The sequence below is a fragment of the Struthio camelus genome, chromosome 18 (assembly GCF_040807025.1).
Source record: "Struthio camelus isolate bStrCam1 chromosome 18, bStrCam1.hap1, whole genome shotgun sequence".
Lineage (NCBI taxonomy): Eukaryota > Metazoa > Chordata > Aves > Struthioniformes > Struthionidae > Struthio > Struthio camelus.
This window is the reverse complement of record NC_090959.1, coordinates 18,154,458-18,182,400: the sequence shown is the minus strand read 5'-3', so window position 1 is coordinate 18,182,400 and position 27,943 is coordinate 18,154,458. Positions and strand designations below refer to the sequence as shown.

The 27,943-nt window shown below is 60.7% G+C and overlaps 1 protein-coding gene across 4 annotated transcripts; it reads left to right on the top strand.

Annotated features, from left to right (window-relative positions):
* On the top strand, nucleotides 1–27,923 carry LOC104149376 (tyrosine-protein phosphatase non-receptor type substrate 1-like). Of its 4 annotated transcripts, none has more exons than XM_068912146.1 (9): nucleotides 1–46; nucleotides 13,794–13,887; nucleotides 20,753–21,103; nucleotides 21,586–21,900; nucleotides 22,034–22,387; nucleotides 23,482–23,583; nucleotides 24,593–24,614; nucleotides 25,349–25,388; nucleotides 26,219–27,923. In XM_068912146.1, the coding sequence occupies exons 2-9, from the start codon at nucleotides 13,806–13,808 to the stop codon at nucleotides 26,471–26,473; spliced, it is 1,521 nt and encodes a 506-aa protein (XP_068768247.1). In that variant the 5' UTR covers nucleotides 1–46; nucleotides 13,794–13,805; the 3' UTR covers nucleotides 26,474–27,923. The 4 variants fall into 4 exon arrangements, with proteins under 4 accessions (XP_068768247.1, XP_068768246.1, XP_068768249.1 ...); XM_068912145.1 differs by lacking the exon at nucleotides 1–46 and adding an exon at nucleotides 13,081–13,540; XM_068912148.1 differs by lacking the exon at nucleotides 1–46 and adding an exon at nucleotides 13,154–13,207.
* The last annotated feature ends 20 nt before the right edge of the window (nucleotides 27,924–27,943 follow it).

Sequence of the window (27,943 nt, the reverse complement as noted above, 5' to 3'; positions counted from 1 at the left end):
CGGCAGTGGCTGCGTGCCGCACGCCCCAGCGAGGACTGCGAGCAGCGTATGTAAAACCGGCGGCTGAGAGCGAGAGCGGGGAGACACCTCGCCCGCACGGGGCAACGAAATCCGATTTAGGGCGTTTTTCAGCATTGGGCTGGGTCGGGAGGGGGAAAATCCAGCGTGATGAAAGCATATGGAAAGCAGCGAGCGGCGGGCTGGGAGCGCTGTGCACCTGGGAAAGGGCGCAGGGCTGCGGCTTAGTGCCCGGGAGAGGGATTTGGTGGTTATTGTGGGAAAATCCTTTAAGCCAGCAGCCCGGGTGTGCCGGCAGTGAAAGCACAAACAAGCGGCCGAGCAGGTAGGAGCGCGGCCGGGCCGGGGGGCTGGGGCGGCCGGGGGGCAGCGGGCGCGGGGATTTGGTGCCGATGCGGGGCGGTTTTGCCCCAAGCCGGGCGTGGGGAGGGCCGGTGTGAACGCTGCGCAGAGCCGGACCGGGCGTTTACCCTTGGTCCGCTCCCTCCGGGACGGTGTTATCGGCACTGCGGCGGGGGGGAGCGGGTGAACGAACGGGCCGGGAGAGTCCAGCCTCGTCCCTCGCAGCCGGCTGACGGCGCAGGCTGATGCAGCCGGGTCCCGCTTTAGTGGCTGCTTCTGTCCCCGAGACCTGGCGTCCACCCGAGACGCCGCCCGCGCTTTGGATCGCCCCCGGGGCTGCACCGGCGCCGTCCCCGTCCCCATCCTCGTAAGTCCCCATCCTCGTCCCCTTTCCCTGGGGGCTCCCCAGGAAGCCCCGTCCCCGGAGACGTGGGACATGTCCCGCGCCAGGCCGCCGCCGCGCAGCAGCGCTGGCATCCGACGGCACAAGCAGGGCCCCGGCCGGGCGCTGAGACGCTCTGAGGGGATTTCGGAAAGGTTGGGAGGGTCCCGGGGGGTGCTTTGAGCGCCCCTAGGAAAAGCCACGCGGATCTCTACCGGCTCCTGCTGATTTATCCGGGCTGCGCTCCCGCGGGGAGAGGGACCGGAGGCAGAGAGGCCGAGGACGCCGCGCAGCCAGCGCCCGCCCCAATCGCACCGCGCTATTCAGGCGACGTTTCGGGATGCAAACGCTAGCTGGAGAGCTGAACGCGCCCAGCTGGCTCGTGGGGAGCCGCCTGCCGCAGGTGCCCCCCGCCGAGCGCCGGTCCCCGCGGGGCCGTTCGGCTCCCGCACCCGGACCGCCGGAGCGGGCAGCCGACAGCCTCGCCGCCAAATAGGCATGTCGAAAGGGGCATGTTTTTTGGGGTAGGGCCGCCCCGGTTGGCCTTTCCGTGTTTGCACGGTGCCAGACGGGCCAGGGCACCCGGCGATACCCACGGGGATATCCGCGCTCTGGCCGCGGCCCTGCACTGCTGCCGCCGGTGGTCCCCGGTCCCGCACCGCCGCTGCCGCCGGTCCCCGGCCCCGCACCGCTGCTGCTGCCGGTCCCCGGCCCCACACCGCTGCTGCCCCTGGTCCCCGGCCCCGCACCGCCGCTGCGCCGATCCCCGGTCCCGCATTGCCGCTGCCACCACTCCCTGGTCCCGCACCACCGCTGCTGCCGGTCCCCGGTCCCGCACCGCCGCTGCCACCACTCCCTGGTCCCGCACCACCGCTGCTGCCGGTCCCTGGTCCCGCACCGCCGCTGCTGGCTCTCTGCAGCCAGCTGGCCCGTCTCCTGCGCGCCAGCGCGGGCGGCATCGCCTCGGCCGGGCTCCTGCGGGCGTCCCACCGGCCAGGGACGGCGACGCGACCCCGCCAACCTGCCCCTTCTCCGCTCTCTGTTTATCAGGGCAGGATTTTCACGGGGAAGCAAGGAACGGAGCGGAAGTAAAATGGTTACGTGCTTTACGCTGTTACTCATTTCGTGTAGTACGTATTGAATCCTGTTCGCTGGTTTCACGGTTATTGCAGATTTTTATTAAAGAGGATAAACAGTTTGGGGATTCGGGGTTGTCATAGGAACTGCTTTTGTGCCTTGTCCTCACCTCCGGCGCTATTATTCCCCCCAATTTCATGAGTTAGTGAGGGCTCAGCTCTTTCCAGCCCCATGGATGTTTTTCCAGCCCCATAAGCACAGCTTGAGTAAAAAACACTCGTTACGGAGGAGCCGCCGTCTGCCGGGCCGAGGGCGCTGGGCCGGGCGGGGGGCGCTCAGCGCCGCCCGCGAACGGCCCCGCGAGAGGCCCCGGCGCCGACGGGGAGCCCGCGGCCCCGGCACCGCTGCAGCCGGGAGCCAGCGGAGCGCGGCGCCGGGCAGGCGGCCCTCGAGGCTGCCGCGGGGCTGTGCGGACTCTCCGGCGTCTCGTAGCAGGTTGTGCCCAGGCTGCTGCGGCCCCGCCGGGGGGGGATCGCACTCCTGCGCCCGGTCCCGTTTTTGTGAAATCCCCGGCGGCGGCAGCAGCAGGAGGAGGAGGAGGAGGACGGCAGCTGGGCTCTGCCCTGCCCGGCCGCTCTCCGTCACGGGGGGACAGGCAGTGAAAATGAAAGCTGCTGAACACGCTTCCCGCCCAGCGACGAAAGGAAATCCCTTGCGCCCGGCCCGCGTTTAGCCTGCGCGGTCCGTCGCCGCAGGACGTCGGGGAGGCCAGCGCTCCGGCAAGCGCGAAAGAGGGATTTCCCAGGTCCGCCAGACGAACAGGAGCAGCCAGGGCTCAAGAAAGACTCGCCTGACGGGCCGTTGCTCGGGGACGGGGAGGAGGATCCGGCGGCAGCGCCCGGCCCGGGGCCGGCGCCCGCAGAGGAGCCTGCACGGGCCCGAGGGGGCTCCCGCCGGCTCCGGCGCCGTCCGGGTGCCCCTCCGGCCTCGCAGACGCTCCGGCGGGGGATAACGCCGCTGAGCCCCCTCCCGGCTCGCCCCGCCGCTGCCGCCAGCCGGCCCCGGGTCGTCGGGCCCCTCTCGGGCGCCGGAGACCCCCTTACCTCTGTCCTCCTCCGGCTTTCAACCCCGCCGAGTCCCGCGGGAGCGCGCGGGAGGCTGGGAGCCGCCGGCGAGGTGCAGCCAGAGCTGCCCGGGCACCTGCGGCATCCCGCTGAGCGCCTCCGTCCCTGTCCCGTCAGCGCCCTCCCGGGAAGAGAAAGCCCTGGAAAGCTGCGAAGCCGCTGCTTTAAACCCCACTCGCAAGAATTTGGGAGACTTTGGGCCTGCTTTGATTTTTCCCGCTGGCTGCAAACAGGCTGTAAGCGGTGCCCGGGGGCCCCCGGGGCGACGGCGGGCGCGCTGCTCGCCCCGGGCTCCCGGCTGCCCGGCCCGCACGCGGAGCGACCTTAACGCCGGGCTCGGCTTGGCCGCCGGCCCCGGGAGCTGGCAGCGGCGCCGAGCCCGGCACAACAGCCCCTCTGCTGAGAAGTGCAAGGGAAAGGAAAAAATATTTAGAGAGCCAGGCGAAGGGGAAAACCAGAAGGCGCGGGAGGAAGCCAAGGAGAGGGCTCAAAGCGCTTTCTCAGCGCGACCGCCCGGCGCGGCTCGGCTTTTGTTCCCGGCGGACGTGCCCAGGCTGCGCTCGCCGGGGCTGCGCTGGCACCGGCGGCTCCCGGCGCGGCCCGGAGGCGCGCGGGGCTCCGGGAGCCTTCCCGGCGCCTCGTCCCGGGGCCACCGCCGCCGCCACCGCCGGGCTGGTCCCCCGGCTCCCTGCGCCGGCCGCCCCGCTCCGGGCCGCGGGATAAACAGCTCGCTCTTTTAAATAATTGCTCCTGACAGATCCATTTCTTCCACAAGGTTCAGGCTTAATTTTATAATGGCATCGGTAACTATAGCAACGTGTAAAAATAACGTATCCCCGAGCGAGGCGAATTCTCGGTAAACATCTCCCGTTTCCAGGAGCGGCGGGCGCGAGGGCGAGGGAGGCCCCGGCCGGGCTGGGGCAGGCGCTGCAGGGCGCAGAGGTGCCGCCGGCTCTTGCAAACAAGGGCACGAGGCTGCAGGGCAAGCGAGAGCGCGCATCTTCCCCCGGCTGCGGCGGGGCTCTGCGCGGGCTCGGCCGGACGTCCCGCGAGGAGAGCCGCGGCGGCAGAGCCGGGCGGCACCCGTGGGAAGCGCGCGGCCGGCGACGGGGCGCACCGAGCCCCGGGCGTCCCCGGGCAGCACGGCGGGGAAAGGAGCAGGAGCAAAGCGCGTTACCGGCCAGTCCCGGGAGGAAAACGCTCCGCCAGCTCGTCCGGGAACGCTTCCCCGCGATGGAGCAGCCCGGGATGCGCACGCGGGGCCGGCGGAAGGGAATTACGAGCATCAGCGGGTCTCAGGAGTAAAGCCCGAGTCGTAGGGGACGGGAGGGAAAGCTGCCGAGCAGGAAGGCAGCGGGGCCGCTCGCGGTCATCCTTAGCGCGAGAGCCGGGGATTACGCTGCGAGGAAACGCGGGCTGGTTGGAAGTCGAGCGGCGGAGCCGGCGAGCTGCGATGCCGCCCGGCGAGGCGGGACGCCGGCTCTGCCGCTGCGCCGGCCCCGGCCGGCCGCCCGGCGCCTGCTCCTCGCCCAAGGCGTCGTGTTTGGGTTTGGATTCGCGCGATGACTAATTAACGGCGTTAACCGCTTACGCCTCGCGATGATGATTTCATCTGTTAATCCTCCGGGCTGCGCGGAGCGCACAGCAGCTAATTGGGTGGATATCATTAATGCTCGCGGTCAGGAGCCGCTGCTGCAGGGCTGCAGCGTAATGATCGCTGGAGCGTTTTAGCTGAGCAGGAGAGGATGCACTCGCTGTCCCTCGCACGCGTTGCAGGGCAAACGCTTTGCCGCCGGCTCCTGCGGTTTCCTTCCCGCCGCTTGGGCGAACGTGGCAGCAATCACTGCGCCGCTAATCACCGCGTGCGTTAACGGGGCTCTGCGACGCCGGTGCTCGCCGTCTCCTCGGGGGGCGGGTCCCTGCCCGGCGAGGCCCCTCCAGCCCCGCGGTCATCCTCGCTGCGCGCCAGCGCGTGCGCGCGTGCACCAATTAGCAGCGCTTAGGCAGAGGCCGATGGACAAAGTGGTTTTTATCCAGGTCCAGAAGCCCGAGACGCGGCGTAATCTCCTCGCCAAGCGCCGGCGGTGAGGGCCGGCGCGCTGCCCCCCTCCCGAAAGGGGCCCCTGCGAGACCCGCAGGGCGCTGCGGGCCGGCAGCCCCCTTTGGGCCTGGAGCCCCGTCTCAGGGCTATGAGTGCTGCCACGCACGCGCAGGTGCATGCACACGCACACGCATGTACCTGCACACACGTGTATGCACACGCAGGTGCAGGCACTCGCGCACATGCATTCACCCACACACGTATGCACACGCATGTGCATGCACTCACGTGCACATGCATTTGCACACACATGTATGCACACGCAGGTGCATGCGCTCAAGCACACATGCATTTCGCACACATGCATGTACTCACATGCAGTGCATGCACTCATGCACACATGCACTCACGCACACACGTAGGCACACGCAAGTGCATGCACTCAAGCACACGTGCATTCGCACATATGCATATGCATGTGCAGGTGCATGCACTCACCGCACATGCACTCGCGCACACGCGTGTGCACACGCAGGTGCATGCACCTGCAGAACAGGCTTCCCGTGTGCCATCGCACCCCCCCGCTCTGCAGATATGCGCTGGTGCTGACATATGTCTGAGCTCAGGTGCCTCGGGTCACCACAGCTAGCCGATAATCCCTGGCAATGTTTGCTCAGCCTCCGACACGTCGCACAGACCCTCTGGCTCCCTGATCGCTCAGCGCCGCGCTCGGCCCCTTTGCTGCGCCGCGCCGGCCCTGCCGGCCCGCGAGGCCGAGCCCCAGCGCCGCCACGGCAGCGTTCGCGGCACGAGAGACCTTCAGGGCCCCCGCGGAAACCGCGAGCGTGATCTCACGGGCAGGTCGCACCGGGCAGGAATTAATCCTGGCGCTTGTTGTTGCCCTTTGGACTAAAAAAAAAAAGCAAACGACAAAACATTGCAAAAGCCTTGCCGAAGCAGGTTTTGCAAGAGTTCCTGGCGGCGGGGACGCGCGCGGCCTCCCCGGGGCCGAAGGCATCGGCCTCGCGCCCCGACCCGCGGCCCCGGCGGCTGCGTGGGCGCTCCGAGCCGGGCTCCGGCCACGGCAGGGGCAAACCCTCGTCCGGGGCCGAGCTCGTCCCCCGTGCAGCCCGGCCGCCGCGCGCGATTTCCATTCCTGCCGTGCCACGTGAGATACGGCGCTTTCACAAACACCCTCTAAAGAGGCCGCCGCTGCCAGCAATGCTGTTATCTTTTGGCACCTTTGCTCAGAGCATCCGGCAGAGCGCTGTCCCGCTCCCTCCACGCTGGCGCTCGGCTCGGCCGCCGGCCGCAGCCGCCCCAGCGCTGCCTTCGCGGGGAAAAAACATCCAGCAGAGCAGCTACGGCCGGGAAGGCCGGACTGCAGCGTCCCGCGGCGGTGCCAGCACCTCCAGCGAGAGCGCTGGCTGGCAGGAAGCGATGGGCTGAGATAGCTTAACGTGATAAATGCCTCGGCGCTAGCGTTTTTATTTTCATCTGCAGCTGCCGTGAGACTTTATCAGGCAGCCCAGGCAGCGACGAGTCGGAGCAGCCGTGCCCGGGAGCCAGCGGAGCATTATCTGCTATTGCAACGCTGGATGCGCTTTCATGATAACAATTTGCAATCAGCAAAGGACTTTGAGAGCATACGAAAAAAAAAAAAAGAAGTGGAAAAAAATAAAGATGGCATCACTCCTCGCCCGTCACGCTCCTCGCGGTGCTGCGAAGGGCGCTCCGAGGGCTCCTCTGGCCCCGGCGCGCCCGCCGTCCCCCCCTGCAGCCCCAAATTCCGGCCCCGGCGGCCTCTCGCCGGCTGGAGCTGGCGCAGGTTGTCGGAGAGCCCCTTTCGGCTCTCTCCGGCCGGGCAGCCCCCGGACCTGCTCGCCCCCTCGCCTCGCCCTGCTGCTCTCGGCGCCCCGCGGGAGCCGCCTGCTCCGAGAGCCCCAGGGCCCCGGGGAGGACGGAGCTGCATCCGCCCCAGCAGTTCCCGCGCATCCTCCCGCCGCGGCCTCGCAGCGCCGGGAGAGCCGCCGCTGCGGCGCCGGGAGAGGGCAACGTGAACCTGTCCGGCGTCGGCGTGACGAGGACCCCCGTTAACACCTGCCGCGTACGCTCTGGCGATGGGAGAAGGGATGCCGCGGGGACCCGGGGACCGGCACCGCCACCACGTCCCCCGCCCCGGGGCCGGCGCGAGCTGCCGGCTGCTGGGGGTCTCAGCTCAGCCCGTCGCTCCCCATCACCCCGTTAACACCCAGCTTAAAAGCTTCCCTCCCCTCCGCGTCCTGCCCGGGAGGAACGCGGGGCCCAGGAGGGCACCGGCCGCAAGCGCCGGCCGAGCCCCCCGCCGCCCCGCGCCGCTAAGTGCTCTTGGCAAGAAATGGGGCTTGGGAGCCGTCGGCACCCTGCAAATAACCGGCGAGCCCCGACGGGCCCTGCCGGGTCTCGTCCCCTCCGAGCCCTCCGCAGCCTGGTTTTCTCGCTGCGTCAGCAGCTTCGCCCGAAATCCTGCAGGACCTCTGTCCGGCTGCCCCCGTCCGCCCCGAATTCCCACCGCCGGGGGTCAGGCCGGGGCAGGCTCCCAGCCTCGGCACAGGATATAAACCACCTTTCCTGCGCTGACACAGCCCGATAGGAATTCCCCCCCCACCCCGTAGGAAACGTGCAGGGCTGCGTTAAGGAAGCCCGGCCGAAATACCCTGTTTTGGCCGCCCCAGGTGCTGCCGGCACGAGCGAGGCCGCGGCGCGGGTAAGGGGCCCCCGCGCTCCCCTGCCTCCGCGCGGCGGCAGATGGTCGGCGCCGGCCGGGAGCTGCGGCCGGGGCACGTCCCTGGGGCGGCCGTCCTCCCTCTCCCTCTGTGCGTGGCACGAAGCCGTCAGTGCTCAACTGTGCCATAGAAGTCATTCGATGGACTTCAAGGGCATCACCTGATCCCAGCGGAGCACTCAAGCGCCACTAAAATTAAGTGGGATGTGATTAGAAATATGGCTCCCCAATTAGGCTGCGATAACAGCCGAGCCGGCGCTGCGGCCGTGCCCTGCTTTGCCGCGGGGCCCGGAGCAGCCTCCTCCGGTAAATCCCCCCACGCAGTGGAGCATCCCGTCCCCAGCTCGCTCCTGGCACCAGCTGCCCCATTGTGTCCTCGGCCCGGAGAGCTCGGACAAGGACCCTAAATCAAGTGATAAAATGACCAAAGGAATAACAGGCAACTCCTGTGAGTCCCTCCTGTAAGGTCGGGGGAAAAAGCACATGCACAAGTTGCTCAGCTTCGGGACTCCTCTTTAAGTGGAGCAGACGCGGCCAGGCACACGGCCGTGGTGGCGGCGGCCGTGGTGGCGGCGGTGGTGGCATCCCCCAGAACTGCGTCTGGAGGAAACCACCATCAAACAGCTCCTGCCTCGCACAGCAGCCTCCCCACAGCTCATCTCTGCCTCTTCTGCCCATCAGAGCATGTTCACCAGGACCTTAACGAAGCACCTGCAGCTTGTTACACCCCAGGGCCTCTCCTCCATAAGGGCATGGTTGGGGCTGTCTCCTCCCTGGCTGCAAGGTGCTTGTGGTGGTGCTGCAGTAGTGTGTGGGGTGAGCAGGCAGGTAAGATGCACGCAGGTCCTGGTTTCTTCAGCAGGTACTGGCTGGGCTGGGCTGCAGGGAGCTCCCACCCTGATGTGGGTGGCTGCCCCTGCCCTGTCTTCCTGGGGCATGTCCTGCTCCGCTGTTTCTGCTGCTGCTCCTTGCAGACTGGCAGAAGGTTGCTTTTCCCATTCATGTGTTAGCATATTGTTTGTTACAAGTTAACATCAGATAAACCAATTTAAGCTCTTTCTGTACTGGATGTCTTGGATTAAGTTGGCATGGTACCTAATGAAGCTGAAGCTCCATTTGTTATGCTGGAAGCCCTAAATATCAGCAGTGCAATAGCACCCACTTAATCTGGAAGATAATTCCATGTTTTTCCTCTACTGAGGAAAACCCTGGGATGCTGCTGACTCTGGAGCTAGATTGGTGGAGAGGACAGTAGAAGATGCAGGGGTCCCCAGGATGTTTCCTTCTGGCTTGTAGATTGACTGTGTTTTGAAATTTGGCTTTTGAGGAGGGAAGGGGTGCATGTACCCAGCCCACGTGAGCCTTGCTCTCCAGCTGCGGAGGAGGACGCTCCAGCTCGCGTTCACTCGAGCGAGCCTTGCGGGGGCCCTGGAGCTGGGCTGGCTCTCTGATGTGGTCACGCAGCTTGCTTTTTGTTGTGGCACGCTCCAAAAGCGGTGACCTGCGGAGGTGATGGGGTCAGGTGGTGCATGGGGCTGGGGATACAAGCAGGTGGCTGCAGAGCTGCACGGGGAAGCAAATCCCTGCAAACCTGAGTGCTCTTCTGTGGGCAGCGGGGAAAAGTGAAACATGTCATCTTGGCTCCTGGGGTTGTTCTGGGGCTGTGGGTGGCTTCCCATATGTGCTGGCCTGTCGCTGGAGCTTGGACAGTCCTCAATGAGTAGCTTTAAAATTGTGCAGTGTTGGGATGCTTTTTTGGGTGTTCTTGTAGGCTGATGGCACAGCACTGCTGTTCTTCTTGTATTGGACTTCTGCGACTTATCTCTAGGACTTCCCCGCTGCCCTGGGCTTCCTGAGGCTGAAATGAGCCTGCAGACCCCCGGGACAGCTGCCACGTCCTGATGCGGTGTGCCTTCTTGCTCAGGGTGCCGCACCGGTGACCGCTGGCGTGCCAAGTGCCTCCCCGTTAAGCTGCCGCAGGCGCCGGTCTGTGGCTGTGCGGTGGTCGTTCCGAAAGGAAGAATCCCTGGCGGTGACCAAGCACAGACCTCTGCATCGGCAGCAAAGCTCTGCGTGTTAACTGGGCCTCACTGGGCGCGAACTGAGACCTCTCCCATCTTTAACACTGAATCCCGCTCTGTGCCGAGCGAGCCGCGTGGGGAGGGGATCAGGCGGGCTGCTTATTAAGGGGATGAAAGAGCTGTTGGTAGGACCGGCGCCGCGAGACTTTTGGCGAGGCTGCGGTTGCCCTCCGCGAACGTGTCGGGCTCGGGCGGGCGGCTCTGCGTTGAGACCCTCCTGGAGCGAGCCCGGCGGTGCGATGCACCTCGGGGTGCTGCTTCCCCGTGCTGTGGCTCCTGCCCCAGGGAAGGATCTCCCTGTGCTCGCGCTGGGGAGGAAGCGGCTCGGTGCAGGCGATCCCACTGCCCGTGCAGCGCTGTGCACCTGCAGAGAGGGAAATGCGAAAGCACGTGGGGCCCCAGGCTCCTCCGGGGAGTGGTGACAGCTCTGGCCAGAGCCTTTGCCCCCAGGAAGAGGAACTGGGCCCTGTTTGGCCAAGGCCCTTGGAAAGAGTCTGCTATGGCCAAGCCCTGAATCCAGGACGGTTAGGGGAGGCCAGGTATGAGCCGGTCCCGGACCCATTGGTGTTTGTGCCTTCTCGAGGAGGGTGCTGGAAGTGTGATGCGAGCTCCTCCGTGTACCTCAAAGCTGCGAAAATCAATCCGTTCTTGAAACGCTCCCTGAACGCTTCCCCATCTGCCCTGCGGGCTGCTGCAGCGGCTCCTCGGCCCCCAGCGATCCTGCATGGAGGCTGGGACAGCCAGCGGGGCTGGGGAACACGGGCTCCAAAATCGACCGCTGCCGTCCGTGCTGGAGCGCTGGTTTTTGGCTGAAGCGAGAAGCCGCGGCGAGAGCAAGCGCAGCCCGGATGCCTGCTAGCAGTGCAGGAAGCCTGGCAGCGCTAACCCGCCCCGACGAGTGGCACCACCAGCCTCCTGCTCGCTGTGGGTGTTTGATGCTGAAGGAAACTACTAATTACGGCGTTATGCCTCCCGAGCGGCTGAGCTCTCGCTCGGTCTCCGGCGCGTGCGAGGAGCAGAGCACCCCTCTCCCCCGGATCCAGTGCTGGCCTGCAGCCCTGCACGGGTGCGGGCTGCCGTCCCAGGGCTGCCGGCTCCCCAAACCGCCCTGCGCTTGCCTGGGCACCTCCGATGCCAAGACGTGGGGCCCTAGGCGGCAGGGGAGGCAGCTGAGCCTGTTGCCCATATGCTTCCTAATGGGGAGCAATAGCAGCTCTTAGCAGGAAGCTCCCGCTGCACCATCTGCTCTGCCTCGGTACCTTCTCCTGCAGAGCTTTTTTAAGCTCTAACTTTCCTTCCTAAGCGTTTGGCGGCGGCTGCTTGTGCAGGGGCTGTCTCCGCTTTGTAATCGTCTCCAAACAGGTTGTCTGAACCTTCAGCGCGGAGCGGCAGAACAGCCCAGACAAGCTGAAGTCAGCCAGGCCTCCAGGAATTGCGCTTCCCGTTTAAAAATAACTGGGAGAGCAGAGCCGTTTGTTGGAAACGGCTGTAGCATCTTGCTGATGCCTTCTCCCCTGGCTGGGGCTCCTGCTCCCAGACGCAGCCTGGGTGGGATATGCTGCCTGCTAGCAGGGGTTTCTGCAAACCACTGCTAATCCCATGTCTGCTCCCTGTGCCAGTGGTGGTTTTTGTCTCCAGGCCATGCTCCTGTGCTGAAGGCCACAAGCAGAGCCCGATCAAACCGAACAGCTCCTCTGAGCCCAAGCCCCTTCCCTCCCTGTGCTCACATGTCTGCCAGCTGTGTAAAGGGGAAATAGAAATAACGGCTGCCCGGGGCTCCTGGGGGATAGCACTGACCGCAAATTATTTCATGGTAGTCCCTATGGGAATAGCACTGGCCACAGATTATTTTAGGGCAGCTCCAGCTGCCCTGATGGCGCTTGCAGAGGGAACTCGCGGCGCAGCCACCCCGGGAGGCCGGTCCTGCCTCCGAGCAGCAGCGCCAGCTAAATTAAGGCTGGATGCAACGCATGGGCGTCACGCGCGCGCCAGGCCCGGGGGGGGGGGAGCTCGCGGCGAGGCGAACGTGGATGCGCGCAGGCTGACGACGGGCGCAGATTGGCGGCGCCAAGTCACTTCAGATATCTTTGCTGTTTGTTTCTACGAAGCCCTAAATAAAGCCGACAGCCCCGGCGGCTGCCGCGGGAGGGAGGAGGGGAGCAGGGAGCCCGGCTGCCTGCGGCCGGGGCCCGTGCAGCAGCGCTGCTGGCCAGGAGGTGCCGGCCATCCCGTCCCTGGGCAGGTTGGGGAGGTTCGGGGAGCCACAGGGAGCTCCCGGCGTTGCACGTGGCCCGAAGCCGCCGCAGAGCAGCGTGCCTGCCTGGGGTGCTGGGGACAAGCTCGTCCCCGGCTTGACCTCACCGATGAGCCTGTGAGCGGCAAGAGGAGCTGCGGCAGCAGCAGGCCATGGAGGAAGTGTCTCTGCGTGTCCCCCGGGAGGGGACCTTTGTGCCGCAGAGAAGCGGGGAGGCTGCGGGATGGCGCAGGGGCGTGCGTAACGCGGGTGCTCGCGTCTAGACGTCTTCCTCCTTCGCGCCCCTTCTCCCCTCTCGGCTGCCCCAGAGCAGCTCTCGGAGCAGCTTTGTCCTGCCCCGGGTCCTCCCCGGCGGAGAGGCCTGGACCCCCGCTGCGCTCGCTCCCGGGGCACGGCTGCAGCAGCCCCTCGCAGAGGGGGCTGCGGGCGTCCAGCCGTCCACGCTGCGGTCCCCTCCTTGCCTCGTGTGACGCCGGCGGGCCAAAGTGGCCCCTCCGCGTGGCGCTGCCTTGCTGCCCCGCTCCGCGGGCCGGCCCTGACACGGGCCCTCCCGGCTTGGCCGCTGGCCCCACGCCGTCCCTCGGACGGTGCCGAAACGCCCTGCCGCGGCGGTGACCTTGCCGGGGCGGGGGGGGGGGCCGGGCCGAAGCCGCTGCGCTAGCGCAGGAAGCCCGCAGCACGTGGGGAGAGTCTAACCACCATCTTCCCAGCCCCGGCGAGCGCTCGAGGCGCTCAACCATCCCTTCCTCTGGCCCGGCCGCTTCCTGGGGCTCCCCGGCGTGCCCGTTTCCCGGCTGGCCGCGGGGAAGCCACCGGGGCATCGGCTACGCCGATGACCGCCGCGGGAACGTGGGACCTGCAGGGCTTCTTGCAGCCGTGAGACCCAAAAGCGGCGAAAGCCGGGAGCCGCCGGCAGCGGGTCGGGGTGGCAACTCCACCGGCCCACCTTAAGAAAACGCTGTGCGCCGCATCGGGCATGCAGAAATGACCTTACAAAAACAAGTTTGCTCTGAGCCAGGCAGTGCCCTGGCTTCTCCCCAGCCGGCAGGAAAGCTACCTTAAATCAGGGCTGATCGGAGCCCTTCCAAAGCTGGCTGGGGGGGGGGTCCCTCTCTGCTGAACTGGTACATTGTTGAAAACAGCCCCATCAAGTCCCGAGTGCTAGGCAACGGGGATGGGGAGGCGGCGCGCAGAGACATCATCAGCGCCAGAAAACCGGAGGGGGAGACGGGACTGCGGCGAGGCAGACGCGCGCAGCCGAGCCCCGGGAGCGGGACGGCGACGGTGAAGGCGAGGGCCCTCGAGGCCGGCCAAGGGCATGCTGAGCCTTCCCGCGGGCCGGGGCTTCGCCAGGCGCCTTCGCTCGGGCCCCGGCATCCGGCTGGGAGGCGCGCCGGAGCGGCATGCCGCGTTGCTGAAGGCGTGAGGCGGGCGATTCCTCCCCCCCGCGGCGCCAGGTAACGAAAAGCTGGGCTTTGCTTTGCCCAGGCGCTGTCTCCCCGGCCAGGTCGGTAGCGCGCGCGTGGCAGCGGCTGGATTCCCGTTTTGCTCAAAGCCAGCTGTGTGTTCTCTGTCTGCAGGCAGAGGGGGGGCAGCCCAGTCCTCCTTCCTCATTTTGGGGCTGAGAAGGGTAATTTCCTTTTCCATCTGCGTTTCTAAACAAAGAAGCCTCAAGCCGTTCCCTGAAGCCACTTTTATTTCTGTTCCCAGAAATAGCAAGTGATGGAGCTCCTTTCCAGTGTCTCCGGATCCTCCGTCTTGTCCCTGACCTGCTTGTTTCTCCTCTCCCTGCATGGCTGGCCAGGTAAGCGATGGCTCCGACCTGCTGACATATTCGCGTCCTCCTTCCAGAATGATTTTTTTTTTTCCTCCTCTCTCCTTGGTCCTTGTCCCTTCTCTCTGCTGCCCCTCTGTTCCCCTCCCGCACGCCTCCTGTACGGTGTATTATGCTGCCTCTACACATGCGTTTTGTACGATGACCTTTTCATTGGATGACCTCCATGCAGCGCGTTGACGGGAGAGGGGGATCTGCGGGATGGGGGAGCTCCCGGGGGACTGCGGGGCCGAGCCGGCTCTGCCCCCTCTCCGGGTTGCGGTGGCGGCTGCACTCTGCAGTGTAGCTCTGCTCCCTTGCCCTGCCAGAAGCAAACTTGAAGGGAGACGTTCCCCTTCCTAGTTAGACAAGGAATTAGGCAGGGATGAGACGAGGCATGCCGTTTCCACCCCTTCGCTGAGCACCCTCTGCCAGCTATGTGAGAGGTAAATCTGAGCAAATCTCTGTTGCTCGCAGAGCTGCTGCGCAGAAGAGGAAAGCAAGGCAGAGCTGGTGAGGAAATGGGGTGCTAGCCTTCTTTTGCTGGCCTGTGAAGTTTTTTCCTGTTAACTACCCCATTTTAGCATCTGTCTGCTTCTAACTCTTGCTGCTCTACTCTGCTGTTGAATGCCAAAGCAGTGGGGTTTGCAACACGCTGTCGCCCTGCTGGTGTGCTGCCTCCACTGGCCAGCCCGAGCCATGGAGCTGCTGCTTCCAGCTCCAAGCTCCATGTGCCCTGGGCCACCGTGGGGGTCCTGCTGTTGGCCCCTCAGGTGCCAAAGCTCTTCCCTTTTGCAAATTTGCAGAGGTTCAGAACAAAAGGGAAAGATCAAGGTTTACTCCTCTCCCTGGCTTGTTTCCCTTCCCTCAAAGGGAGCAAGAAGTTTATTGGTGCACCAGGAACCGAGCCCTGTGGTGGCTGCTGCTTTCAAGGATTTTTCATTTTTAGGGCTATTAGTGTTGTATGATGCTGTTAAGGAATGTCTCCTTCCTGCCCCATGTTACCTAGGCCTGTGTGCACGGGCAATGCTTTTTTGCCCTAATTTTGAGGGCCAGCAGCAATACACCCAGTTGGGGAGCATCTTGCCACTGGGAATTTCGCCTGGTCTTTCCAAATCTCACATCTTCCAGCTGGAGCCCTCTGTAAATTCACAGCCTAGGTCTATTTTAAAATCCTAGAGTCTCTTTTACTGGCCTTTGACCTTAGGGGAAGCCAAGCCTCTATCCCATCGTGCTTTGCCCACCTCTGGGCACCTGCGCCTGCTTCTGCCCCTGGAGCCGAGCTCCTGGCTCCTGCTCGGATGGGGTGCCTTGTTACCACACCGTGTGCTCTTCCCAGCTGTCCCGCCTGGCCTGTGGATGAAAGCCACTATCTTGCAGGCTGATCGGAAATGTTTACCATCAAAGCTTTATTTCGACAGAGACTTGAGCCTGACTCTGCAAAAACTTGAACAGAAAGCAAATGCTTTCAGCACAACACTCCTTCCTTTCTGAGCTGCTTGATCACAACTGAGAAATGTTGGCCCCAAGCTGAAAACTCCGAGTTGCTGAAAGCCAAGAAGGCTTTGGCTGTGAGTTCCAGCTTCTCAATGAACCGTTACAATTTCCTACCAGAAATGAATAGCTAAAACAAAGCTGTTCCGTTTAATCGAATGTGGCCCCAGAGTAAGAACCTGATATTTCCAAGCTGGAACCACAGAAAAAGACCATCCTGGCTCCCTGGCGGGGCAAAGGCCCTGGGTTAGAGAAGTCATTTCTAGCAACGATTTTAGATGCAAATATGCAGACTTCTAAACCACATAGGTAGCCAGTTCAGACACTGCAGTGAACTCTCCTGGGGCCACTGATCAAACTGTCTGCTGAACTCTGGAGGACCTCGCACAGCCTCCTGCTGCTTGGTCCCTGGAGAAGCAAGGGGAGAAGGGAAAATCCAACGGGACATTTTTCTGTAGGGCAAAAAGGAGCAAAATGCTGGAAATCAAAATTGCCAAGTCCCCTTGCAAAATCTGAGCCGTGAACAGTGCTTCTATGTAGGTTTTTCTCAACTGAGGGACTTCAGCTACATCTCCTGGAGACTCCAAGGAGGAGGAGATCTGTTTGGGGGGCTTTGGCTTTAAAGCTGAATTTCTCCTAATCCTGTAGGAAGGAAGCTGAAACAGTGGTTGTGTGTGATCTGATTCTTCTTTTGATACCATATATGTAAAATATACCCTTTACAATAGGCCTCCCCAAGCCTGTCTGGAATCTGCATACCACTGTATAACTATCTCTGGGATCTCTTTTCTTGTTTTCCTCTGAGCTGCAAATTCCAGGCGCTTTTTATAGTCAGCACCTGTTATTTTCCTTAATGGGGAGCCCCACTGCAGGTGAAATCCCAGGCATCGAACCCAGCAAATTATTTTGGGGCTGCTCTGCCTGTCAGGACGTTCATTCAGCGGGTGACAGTGATGCAACTCCCAAATGCTGGTGGCCAGCTGCACATTGCCTCTTGAGCATGTGGCCTTCCTTTAGCAGTCCGAAAACTCCTTACCCAGCTACTTCTGAAGAAAATCTATTTTTACCAGAAACTATTTAAGCACTGTCTCCTGAATTAAACCTCAGCCTCTTGCAATCTGTTCAGTATCAAAGACTTCAGAAGGTGCAATACAGGGGAAAGTGCTGCGGAGACAGAAATTCCACCACAGTGGGAGAGCGAGGCACTGTTTCGTTCCCCAAATAATGGGATTATTTGGGGTGGATTTTGCCAGATGGGGCTCGGTACTGACAGTGCTCGTGCCTTTTCCTCTGGGCTGGGAGTGCAGTAATTCGCTTTGCCCTGTGCCGCTTGCCAGCCTTGTTCCCTGAGCGCTCTGGGTCGGCGTTGCGAGGATGCTCACGCCTGCGGGGAGACGGTCGGGTGGTGGTTTCAGGGCTCTTATACTCCAGAATTAGCAAAGAGTTTAGGGTAGAGCAGATCAGAGGGTCAAAGCATCTAAACTCCCCTTGATCTCGGTCGTAGAAGGATTGCAATTTGCAAAACGGTCAGAATGGTCTTCTAAGGAAACGGCTGCATCAGACGGCGCTGTCCAACGCGGCCGATAGGAAGCAAGTTTTGCATTAACGCTTTGCATGAATGTTTGCTGTGGAGCAAAACACAGTGGGAAGAAATCAGAAGTACGCGCTAGGTGTTGGCAGCACAAAGATCTCCCGCGCGGTACCTGAGCCCACTGCACGCGTCCAAGCGCCGGGGTTGCCCACGCTGCCGGGGAATACCTGCTGGAGACTTGCTCGGTGGGGCGAGCGCCTCAAAAAAAGGAAGGAGGCAATCTTCTGCTCGGGCGCAAGGGGAAGCTGCCTTCGTGGGGGAAGAGAAGCTGGAGCTTCAGTGGAAACTTTGCATTTTCTCACTTGCATGTTCTGGGGTTTCCAAGCAGCTTCCCCTTTGCGTGTTCCCATCGCGGGGGGAAGGGGGCCCGCGCCGGACGGCATCGGAGTCTGATGCCGTTTTGAGCAAGCGGCAGGTCGAGCCCGCCCCTGGCGTGGCTGGGGTGAGGAGTGGGAGGCAGCAGGGTGGCTGCGGCCCGGGCTGGCTCCGGGGGACCGTCAGCGGCTCGTTAGCTGGGGTGCGGTAAGCGCGTCTCGTTAAGGCAAGGTGGCATTAACATGACGCATCACGGAGGGAGCTCGTGTATCATAAAGCTCCCGAGAGCGCCAGCCGGCCGGATCTGTGGGAGCAGCGAGATTGGCTAAACTGGAGCCAAGCGGCTCGCAGCAGAAAGGGGCGAAAGCTGCGTTTTACCCCGACCGAGAGGCTGTTTAGCGCAGGGCAGCAGCACGCAGGGTACGGGCGCGTGTCCCACGGGACACTGCCCTCGCGGCCATGGGGCCGCGCCGTGCTGCGGCTCCCAGGACCCCGCTGCCCCCCGTCTCTCCGCTCCCTGGGCGCCGCGTGCGCCTCTCGCGCATCGACAGATGGAGAGAGGGAGGATGAAGAGGAAGCGCCGGCAGCTCCGTCACGCGCCGGGCGCTCGGCTAGCCTACGTGCCGCGTGCCCGGGGCGGCTGCGGCGTGCCGGCTCCCTTCCCGGCGGGGGGGTTTTCTTCCCCGGCCGGCTGTGGGTCAGCCCTGGGCCTGGCACCCCGTGGGGCGGCCGCCTCTCCCCGGGTGTGCAGGCCCTGTCGCCACGGCAACCCACTTGGGCCGGGCGCCGCCATCTTGGGCGCCGCCTGGGCCGCCATCTTAGCGGAGGGAGGCCACCTTGGCGAGCGAAGCACCTTCCGCGCTGCTAATGAGCTACAAGGCAGCGCGAGCTTGGTTTGCCTGACAGGGTGGGGTGAATAATGAACAACAAGCCTCTCCCTGGGAGGAATGTGGGTGCCGGGGCCATGAGGTCTGCAGAGGGACCAGGGGCCCTGCGCTGGAGGACCTCTGCCCGGCTGCCTGCGCCAGGCTGGGCCATGCGCCCCTGGGGCTGCTTCTCGCCAGCCCTGGGTTAGGGGAGAAGCCACAAGCCAGAGAGGGGCAGCGGGTATTTCTGCGCTTTCAAACTTCCTGTCGGGGTTGCTCCACCGCTGCTTGCAAAAGCGCAGCTGGCCGTGGAGGCGCGGGGCCGGCCGGGAGCGTGGGCACCGGCTCGGCGCGCGCGGCAGGTATTATCTGAGAAACGCGGGCACAAGGGAGCAGTTCGTCTTGCCGAAGCCCAGGCTGTCACCGTTCGGGCAGAAAATGGAGGCTCAGCCTGAACGGTGCACGCTCGGACGTGACAGAAAACAGGTTTCCACCTTTCTGGGCAGGCCTTTTGGGACGAGCTCGTCTCGGTGTCGCGGCTGCGCTAGCCTTGCTGTGGTTTTGAAGGGAAACGTCAAGGGCCTGAAGCCTTCAGCTGTAGGCATCGGTCTGTGAAAGGAATGAGACACCACAGACTTAACGCTGTGCAAAAAGGTTTATCCTGGGGACCTTGATGCCAGAAGAAATCTCGCCCTTGATAACTGGTGTTTATACAGGTAGTGAGAATGTTTGTGAGTACATAAAATGAGACTGAAAATCACAAGGGATTAACAACTCCCCCAAATCCTCTCAAGTCCCAGTGTGGGAAGCAACTGCTGACTGAAAGGACTGGAGAAGCTTTTCCTGTCGTGGGTCCTTCCGAGAAGGTCCAGTTACGGATTTTGTCCTTTTTATCGAGCTGATGGCTGCAGTCTCGCACAGAGGCAGGGCAGGGTTTCCTGGAACAAAGTTGACCTTCTGCTAGAGGAGGAACTTCAGCAGGGCTGAAGCAGCTCCAAGGGGAGCCTTCACAGGGGTCACTATCCTTTGTTTTATGTGTGAAAGATTTGGGTTGCAGCTGCAACCCTCCGACCCAAAAGGGTGAAGGCTTCTCGATACAGCTGTACCACAGCCAACCCAAAACCACTGCTCTTGTCCAGTGGCCCTGATCCGTATGCTCCTGACACCAATGAACTGCAGTGGGAATTACATGTTCACATACAGCAGTCTCTGGAGTGTTGACCAGCGACACCGTTTGTGTGCTGCCCATCAGCTCCAGGAATGTGGCGGTCAGCAATGTTTGGTCCTCGCTAGGGCTCCTGTTACAAGCAGTGGAATTCACACAACTCTCCCACTTTGCTCGTGCATGGTTTTAAAATGTTCCCTTAAGCAATGACATGTATTGAAATCTTATTCAATTAAGTTGCAATAACTATATCGGTATGACAAGTGTTGCCAAAATTAATACATCAAGGAGCTGTGTGTGTAGGCTACAGAGTGTCTGTGATACTGCAGCTGTTTCTGTGAAGCCTGGAACAACGGCGTTGCTTATGACTTCTGGTGGGCTGAGCCAGCCTGCCTGCTGCTTCTGCTTTAGCTTTTGTGAGGCATGTCTTACCCGGATCTTGGGGAGTTCAGTCCTGCCGTCCCTGCTGGCTCTGGCTATAATTCCACTCAAGGCTGCTTTTATTGCCTGCCATAGGGGAGACCACAGAGAAGTTTTTCTCGAGACCTCAGAGGGAATTGTCTCTGCCCGACTGTGCATGTACCAAGATGTGTTTGCACCCTTGTTTGCATAGCGAAGAGGCCACTCGCCCACAGCACGCTAGCTGGCCAAGCACAGTGCATTTCTGTTTGCACTGCAAAGGACACGATCTGCTAGATTAGGAAGCTACCTTATGGAGAACCGATTTTCTCTATCAGTGACAAGTGGGAATAACTTCTGGCTAACTGGTGTAGGCTTCAGCTTGTAACTATGCTCTAGTAGAAAAAATCAGGACTGAAGCTCAATAGCAATTAGATTAAGTGCAGAAAATGTGGTATTACATCCGCATCTGTGAAGAGAGCTTGCTTGTGGGGAGTTCTGCATTTTATGCCCTTCTTTTCTCCTGACTGATAAACATGGATGGCCCATAACATGGGAGGTATGGCATGCCAGTAAGACTCAGTAGCTGGGATTAGTTTGATGTTTTGGCTGTACATCGTACTAGAAGCTGTCATTCAGTAAAGATCCAGCTGTCTCAACTTCACTGCTGAGGCCTGCAGTCGGACAGAGCGCTCTGCCTGCTCATAGAAGCTGAACCTCTCCCACAGGCTCCCCTGCTTTGGAGTGCTGGCTCAGGGCTTTGGCACAACCCTGTTTCCCTCAGTTCCTGCTAACAACCTTGAGCGCATCTGTAAACTTAGCCTCATCCCACGGCAGCAGCAGGCCAGAGCATGGCAGTGGGAGCTTTGCAGGGCATTGATGCTGGGGAGGGCTCTGAAGGCAAGCGAAGAGCCTGGGCTCAGACTTGGGTTGCCAGTTATTACTGAGGAAAGAGCTCGAAAGGTGAGGGCCAGAGGGCACCTCCTGCATTTGAGGAGTACATAACTGAGCTTGGTTTTGCTCCAGGTGCCAGTGCCCAGACAAAGGAGAACTTCCAGCTGCAGCAGCCCCAGGCGGAGGTGTCCGTGTCCCTGGGGCAGACGCTCACCCTGCACTGCGCCGTGTTTGAGCTCCCTGTAGTGGGACCCGTGAAGTGGCTGAAGGATTTGGGCGGCAGGGAAGAGCTCATTTATGAGCAGAAAGGCTCCTTCCCCCGCGTAACGAGGGCAGTGAATGAATCCAGCACAAACTTCACCATCCACATCAGTGACATCCAAGTCAAGGATGCCGGGACCTATTACTGTGTGAAGTTTAAGAAAGGAGACGGGCAGGATGAGCGGTATGCGTCGGGACGGGGCACGAAGGTGTTTGTGCGTGGTGAGTGGAGCCCTCGGCCGTGCCGCGACCCCCCAGAGCAGCTCCCGGCCGGGAAGCAGCCCCGCCGGGCGCAGCCGCCCTCCGTCACCGTGGGCTCTGGTCCCGGGACGGGCAGGGCTGGGCGGAGGGCCCTGCGTCCCCTCCCCTGCCCGGCCGCGTTCCCCGCCGCCGGCAGGAGCGAGCAGGCGCCCCGGGTGAACCGGGGGTCCCTCCTGGAGAGCTGCCTGGCAGCCGGGGCAGAGGTGGTGCAGAGCCGCCTTCCCTGACCCGCTGCCTGGCTCTGCTCCAGGAACAGCCCCAGGGAGGTCCTGCAGGGCCCTTCCCAGCCGTGTCCGGGGCAGCGTCCGTCCCTCCGGAGCACGGAGCCTCCTGCCTGCTGCAGGAGAGCCCGTGTCCCTCTGGCCCCGGCAGCCCGTGGTGCCAGGGTCAGGGCTGTCGGCAGCGGAGAGCCTGCACCGACGGATAAATGCCTCTCCCCGCAGCCAGCCCTGCGTTTATGGCTGCGTCTGGGCCTGAGTACAGAGTGGCACCGGAGAGCTCGGCGCGTTTCACCTGCGCGGCCGGAGGCTTCTTCCCCAGAGACATCAGTGTGAAATGGCTCAAAAACGGGGTCCAGGTGCAAGCTCCGCAGCCCCAGGTCACTGCTGGGCAGGCAAACTCCTCCTACAACGTGTCCAGCACCGTGGAGGTGCTCCTGCATGCTGCCGACATCCGCTCCCAGCTCACCTGCGAGGTCAAGCACTCCACTCTGGCAGCCCCGCTGACGAGGACGTTCCACCTCCGGGACGCTGTGCGAGGTGAGGGCTCGGCAGGGCCGTCGCTGCGGGGCGATGAGCGGGGCACCTTGTGGGGAAGGGGCCAGGGCAGATGCAGGCAGCGGGTCGCGGAGCCGAGCGGACGCTGGGCACCAAGCGCTGCTTCTTTTTGCAGTGTCCCCCACCGTGCACGTGCGCGCTGACCCAGCCAGCCCTGTTGAGGTGAACGAGACTGTGAACTTCACCTGCTACGTGGAGGGGTTTTATCCAGACGTGGTGACCGTCACCTGGCTGGAAAACGGGACGGAGGCAAACGTGGGGAAACCCCCCCGTCCGACAGAGACCTCCCAGGGGACGTTTGAGCTGCAGAGCCTCCTGGAAGTCCAAGCGACGGAGGAGAAGAATCAGTCGGTGTTCACCTGCCAGGTGGTGCACGACTCCCAGAGCCCTGTCCGCAGCGCCGCAACCCTGCGGATCGCCGCGCCGGCTGCTGAATGGGGACCGAGCAACCCGTCCCACGCAGATAAGGGTGAGTGTGAGCCTGCTGCTGGCCTTACAGATGCAGTCCCTGAGGAGGAGGCTCTTAGCTGTTGTCCTCCGGAGAAAGCTCAAAGTCCCACCAGAATCCTGCACGGCATAAGAGCCTGCCCAGCCTCCAACGCGATCTGCTTTCCGCTATCTCGGCGCCGTGCTGAGCTGCTCCTCGCCCCGCTCCCGTTACCGTGCGGGCCGGACGAGGTGGGTCCCCGGGGGACGCAGCCGTCGGGAGCAGAGCTCCCATCGGGCCGAGCCCTTTTCCCCGGCATGCCGTTCAACCCGCTGCCGCGCGAGCGGCGCGGAGCCTAGCCCGTGCCCGCTAAGGCCCGGCTCCTCAGGGCCGGTGGACCTCCCGAGTTCAAGAGGTGATAACCAGAACGCGTGAGCCCTGGCCCGGGATTCAGGGCCCTGTAGCTCTGCCCCAGGGAAACCAGCCCATCCCAACCAAGGCCAGCAGGTTTAAGGACATAAAACCTGCCTCCGCATCAGGGTGGATGCTGCTAGGACCTGAACTGTCATCCTTAGCAGTCGAGGCTGTTCCCCCCCCCCACCCCCCCAGCGGCGCACCCCACGGGGCCCGGGCAGCTAGGCTGGCGCTGGTGCCTGCAGGTGGAGACCCCCTGCGGCCCCATCCCAACTAAGACCAGTAGGTTTAAGGACATAAAACCTTTCTCTGTATCACGGTAGATGCTGCTAGGACCTGAATTGTTATCCTTAGCAGTCATGGCATCACTAGCCCAAGACCCTCTCCCGAACTGTTCTCCCATTAGGCACAGCACTGAAGCGGTGGCCTGACACCATGAGGGCCTTTTTCAAATTTGCCAGGGTGGTCTCTGCTCTGCCCAGCGAAGCCTCCCACCCTTTCTTGTGTGGCCCTATGCCAGGGACTGGCTGTCAGACCCTGAAAAGTGACAAAGCCAAGGAACTGTCTGTCCCAGGAACCAAGCTGTTTTTGAGCCCCCTTTCTGCTGCCAGGGTGTGGTGAGGAAGCAGAGAACTTCCTTCTCACCAGCTGTAAAGATGTCATGCTGGTACCAGCATTTGCAGACCTATGATGGCGTCTGTCTTGTCTCTTTCTCATTTCAGACAATTTAATCCTCATATACATCGCAGTGGGAGTGATCTGTGCTGTGCTGGCCCTGCTGGTGGTTGCTATTCTCTACCTCATCCGGACAAAACAGAGCAAAGGTAAGGAAATAGTGTGGCAGGGAAAGCAGCTGCTTCCTACCTGCTTATTCCTCCAAGTGTCAGTGCTTTGAGGCATGGCAGTGGTAGTGCAGCGCCTGGAGAAAGGGGAGAGCAGAGCAGGATTGAACAGGTTATTTGCAAACTGCTGGGGAAACCTCTGCCTGGTGCTGCCACATGCCGATTCCTTTGGAATTTGCTTTGCTGGGCTCTGACACCTGAGAAACCTGAACAGGCCCACAAATTCAGGTTGGCTTCAGCAAACCAGAATCGCACTCATTCTTCAAGACTGACTTTCTCTGTCACTGTCTGTGTTGCTCTGCCAGGCCTTAATCTCTAACTGTTCATGCCCCAAGCTGTGGCAGCACCCTCAGATGTAGCAGCGTTTCTTTCCCACTAAGCTCAAATTGGTGCTGTTCACCATGAAGAAGGGCTTCCCAGAGTTTCTGGAAGGTCCTAACTGGCTATGTGTTGGGTTCTTGCCGCTAAGGCTACTGCTTTCTTCTGCAGCACAGCCAGGGTCTTCAGGTTTCCTCACACCTAATCCTGAGGAGGAGGGGGTGAAGTGGTTGGCAGGAGCAGGAAGGATGCCAGGAACGAGTGTCTCTACTCTCTGCTTTGTCCTAGAGCCTCCTAGGTCTGAACGTTTTCAAGAGTAGTAGGAAGGAAATCATAAAATTTAATCCCATTGAGGACTTTTGATGTCTCAGAGCTCTGATACTGCCAGGACCAGCCTCCTGGCCTGCTCCTGTACTTGTTCAACTAGGCTACCAGGAACAGTGTCAAATATGCTCTTTATTCCTTGTGTCCAAGATCTACCTAAAACATCGGGCACCACCCTAGATCCCCTTTTTATGGTAGGGGACAGTTCTGCAATAAATGAAACGAAATTTCAGAAAAATGCCTCTGGAAAAGCATGTGCATCTGCTTTTGCAGCAGTCAGTGCATGGGCTCACAAGCCTCAGGGTACTTGGGGGTTACTTTGTTTCCTAAACTATTTCTCTTTTGGCAGGTAAAAGCTCCCCATCTGTTAGGTAAGTGCTGATTTCTATATTCACCAAATCAATGAATCATCTGAGGGTGTTGTGAGCTGGACATCTCCAGCGTGGAAGCAGGAGCACTTTGGGATCAGGGCTGAGCAAGGGGTCCAGCTAATGTCACTGTGTAACTGCTTCCTTGGCAGTGTGGCCTGTTCCCCAGGCAGCTCTCCAGAGTACTGGCTTCTTGAGGTCCTTTCTTGTGCTTGGACAAGGTCACAGGTGGGAGGAGAGGGTGTTTCCTCATGGCCAGCAGAGCTGGATCCCAAAACCTGTTGTGACAGGGGAGGTGGGAGCCCAGGCTTGTAGGGGGATAAAGCATGTGGGAGTCATCTCCCACTAGAAGACCTGCAGCTTCTGCTCTGGCAGCTGATTTCCCAGGAAGCTGTTCCATTCTAGCGCCACTGAACTCTGCAAGACCAATAACTGAGCCTCCATCTTCCCTGCTCACTAAGTGACCTCACACCCAAGTGCTAAGCTTTTGGTGAGGCTGAACAAATAGAAGGGAGCAAGTCCCCAGCCTGTAGAAATGTGGCTGTAGAGAAGGAGACGAGCTGAGTGAGTGAATGCTCTCTGGTGACAACACATCCCACTCAGCTGAGGGGCACTGTTAAAGGACCTTGTTTTGCATCTGAATCAGGGCTGGGAACTGTCTCCCAGCTGCTCTGTCACTAGTAAAGAGGCAATAGGGTACTTCATTGGTCTAATTTGTTTTTGTTTTCCCTTTCCAGGTTACATGAACCAGAGAAGAGTAGTGGGGCAGCTACCCAGGTGTGTGGCTTAACTCTTGGAATTGGGGAGGGGAGAATAACCAGGAAAATACCAGATGCTGGAGCAGAACCTAGCAGTTCCTGCATGAAACATTTAAGCTGTTCCTCAGCCACAGCTAGGTGACAGAGGAACAACTACCCCTGGGGATGGGGGTAGCTACTTCCTTGTACCTCTTCGGCCTTTACCTCTTCTCTTTCTCCCAGGAAAGTCTGGGTTTATTATGACCAGAACCAGCTGTGCAGTAGCCAGGGGAAGCTATTTGTGGGATTGTTTTGCATTTGGTGACGCAGTTATGAGAAATGTTGTGATCAGCAGCAATCTGTCCATCCCATCCAGCCTCTGCCATACAAGCAGTATGCAGCTGCTCTTGCTGGGCAGGCCTCACCAGTTCCTGAGAGTGGCCTAGACTGTGGTGGCATCCCTAAGGGCACTCACAGAATAACGGTGGTGACAGCAATGGGGCCCTCACCGGGCAATGAACTGCAGAATCTGGGTGTCCTCTGGGCCTCATCTGCCTGGAGGCACCTCTGTAAGATTCTGGCTAGTGGTTCCTGTTAGCTCTAAACTGCTAAAGTGGCCATTGTTGCCACTGGACAGCGTAATGTGTTGAAAGCGTAGCATGGGGTGAAGTGCTGCTGCCAGATCGTTCCAGCTTGCTGCTAGCGTCCTTTCCATTTCACAAGTAGAGAAACCAAGTTGTCCTGGGTTGAGCTGAAGTGGAATCAGACTCTTCTGAGTGGAGACTTGGGATGGCACGTGTGGTGGGGATGATGAAATTTTCATTACTCTTTCCCTTGCCAAGTCAGAAGAACTCTTGTTATCTTGCACAGGAGCCTGATCCCAACAACCTGACCTATGCAGACCTGAACTTTGAAAAAGAAAAGAAGAGTATCCGCCGGATCATTGAGATGAGTCAGCAATCAGAGTATGCCTGCATCCAGACCAGCCAAGCCCCTGCCACTGATGACACCCTCACCTATGCTGACCTAGACATGGTCCATCTCAGCAAGGCACCCAAGAGACCTGCCCCTCGCCCTGAGGAAGCTGGCTCAGAGTATGCCAGTGTCCAGATCCAGAGAAAGTGAGCAGGGCTGCAGCTGGCTGGGGTTCATGGGGGTGTTGGTGATATGCAATGGGACCCTGCCTTGTGGGGAGCAGCCCTGGTCCTCCACGGATGAATTTTGACAGAGGCACTGAGTGAGAGCACTGTGGAGATGTATGTTGAGCTATGTTACCTGTGTTTTGGCATGGAAATGCTGTCTGCAGCGCTGGGAGGCTACTGCAGCCCATTGCAGCTGCATCATCAGCTGGAAGTTTGCACCCCTTGCACAAAGACCCTGACTTTGAATTACAACTCGGAGGGCAGCTTGGTCACTGGACTGCTAATTCTTTCTCTTTGTGATCCCTTACATGGCTGAGGAGGCTGCTCAGCCTCAGTGCACTGGGTTTGATTGCAAGTATGTTGACTGGAGCATCTTTTCAGCTATCCTCTCTTGACCAAGGCCCACATCTCCTGGGAGAAACAGAGCTCTCTGCAGCTTGTCAGGAAGCTTGAGCTATGCTGAGGGGACCCAGGTACTCTGCTTCAAACCGGCCCTCTGAAGGAAAAGGGGCTGCTGTGGGATATGAGCCGCGGCAGTGCTCTGCATTGCTGTGTGAGGCTGCGGAGTGTCTGGCTGCCTGGGTGTCAGTAACCTGCCTGGCAGGAGACACTGCTGCTTGGCCAGGCTAGTCATGACTTCCCACAGTGATCCTGTCCCCAGCAGGTCTCTGCTGGGGATCCAGCGCTACGTCTCCTGGGGCTCTCCTGCCACTTGTTCTGGGGAAGCACAGTGTGTGGAACACAGTAACTATGGTTTTAAAAGAAGGATGCAAGTGTCCACCTGTCTATCTTCGTAAGTGTCTCTTCTGTGGAACCTCACTCTCACTAAGGCCAATAAAACCCTTAAGCTGGTAAGGCTTGCGAGAAGGCTACAGTTTTACTGGCTCTCCCTTGTAACGCCATCCAAGAAGGCTCTTGAGGAGCACAGTCCTCCCAGGGCACAGGCTTTCCCTCCCATGCTGCTGGAGTCCCAGGCTGGACAGCACCCAAACAAGGACTGCAGCTCCCAGGCTCACATCTCTGGCACAGTGTGTCCTTCTCGTGAGAGCTTTCTCCCTAACTGGGACAAACCAGCCTTTTCCTGGGCTTGTACAAGGAGTCCAGCTCCCCTTTGCTTCTGAGCACCAGCTGAACTGGTCCTTAGGTGCCTTCAGCACTTCCTTTTAGCCAGCCCCATGTCCCCTGCCCCCATCCTGTTCTCATTCATGAGGAGAGCATGTGGGAACAGAAAGGAGCCTGGATCCCAAAAGGGAAGGGTTTCTCACAGATAGCATATAACATGTTTTGACTGTTTGACATGTAACTGTTAATTTTTAGAGCTAAAAACCACTGTTTTGTGTGTTGTATGTGGGTGTACTGCTGTGTACTTAGCACTAGGATAAAATGTGCAAAAATAAGATCAAGGCCTCAGTAAAGGGCCCCTAAACCCCTTAGAGTTTTGGAGTCTTATGCA

Coding starts and splice junctions, on each gene's coding strand:
- LOC104149376 (XM_068912146.1), top strand. CDS start 13,806: ATGGAGCTCCTTTCCAGTGTCTCCGGATCCTCCGTCTTGTCCCTGACC. Junction 13,888..20,752: donor CTCCCTGCATGGCTGGCCAG/GTAAGCGATGGC, acceptor GTTTTGCTCCAG/GTGCCAGTGCCCAGACAAAG. Junction 24,615..25,348: donor AAAAGCTCCCCATCTGTTAG/GTAAGTGCTGAT, acceptor TTCCCTTTCCAG/GTTACATGAACCAGAGAAGA.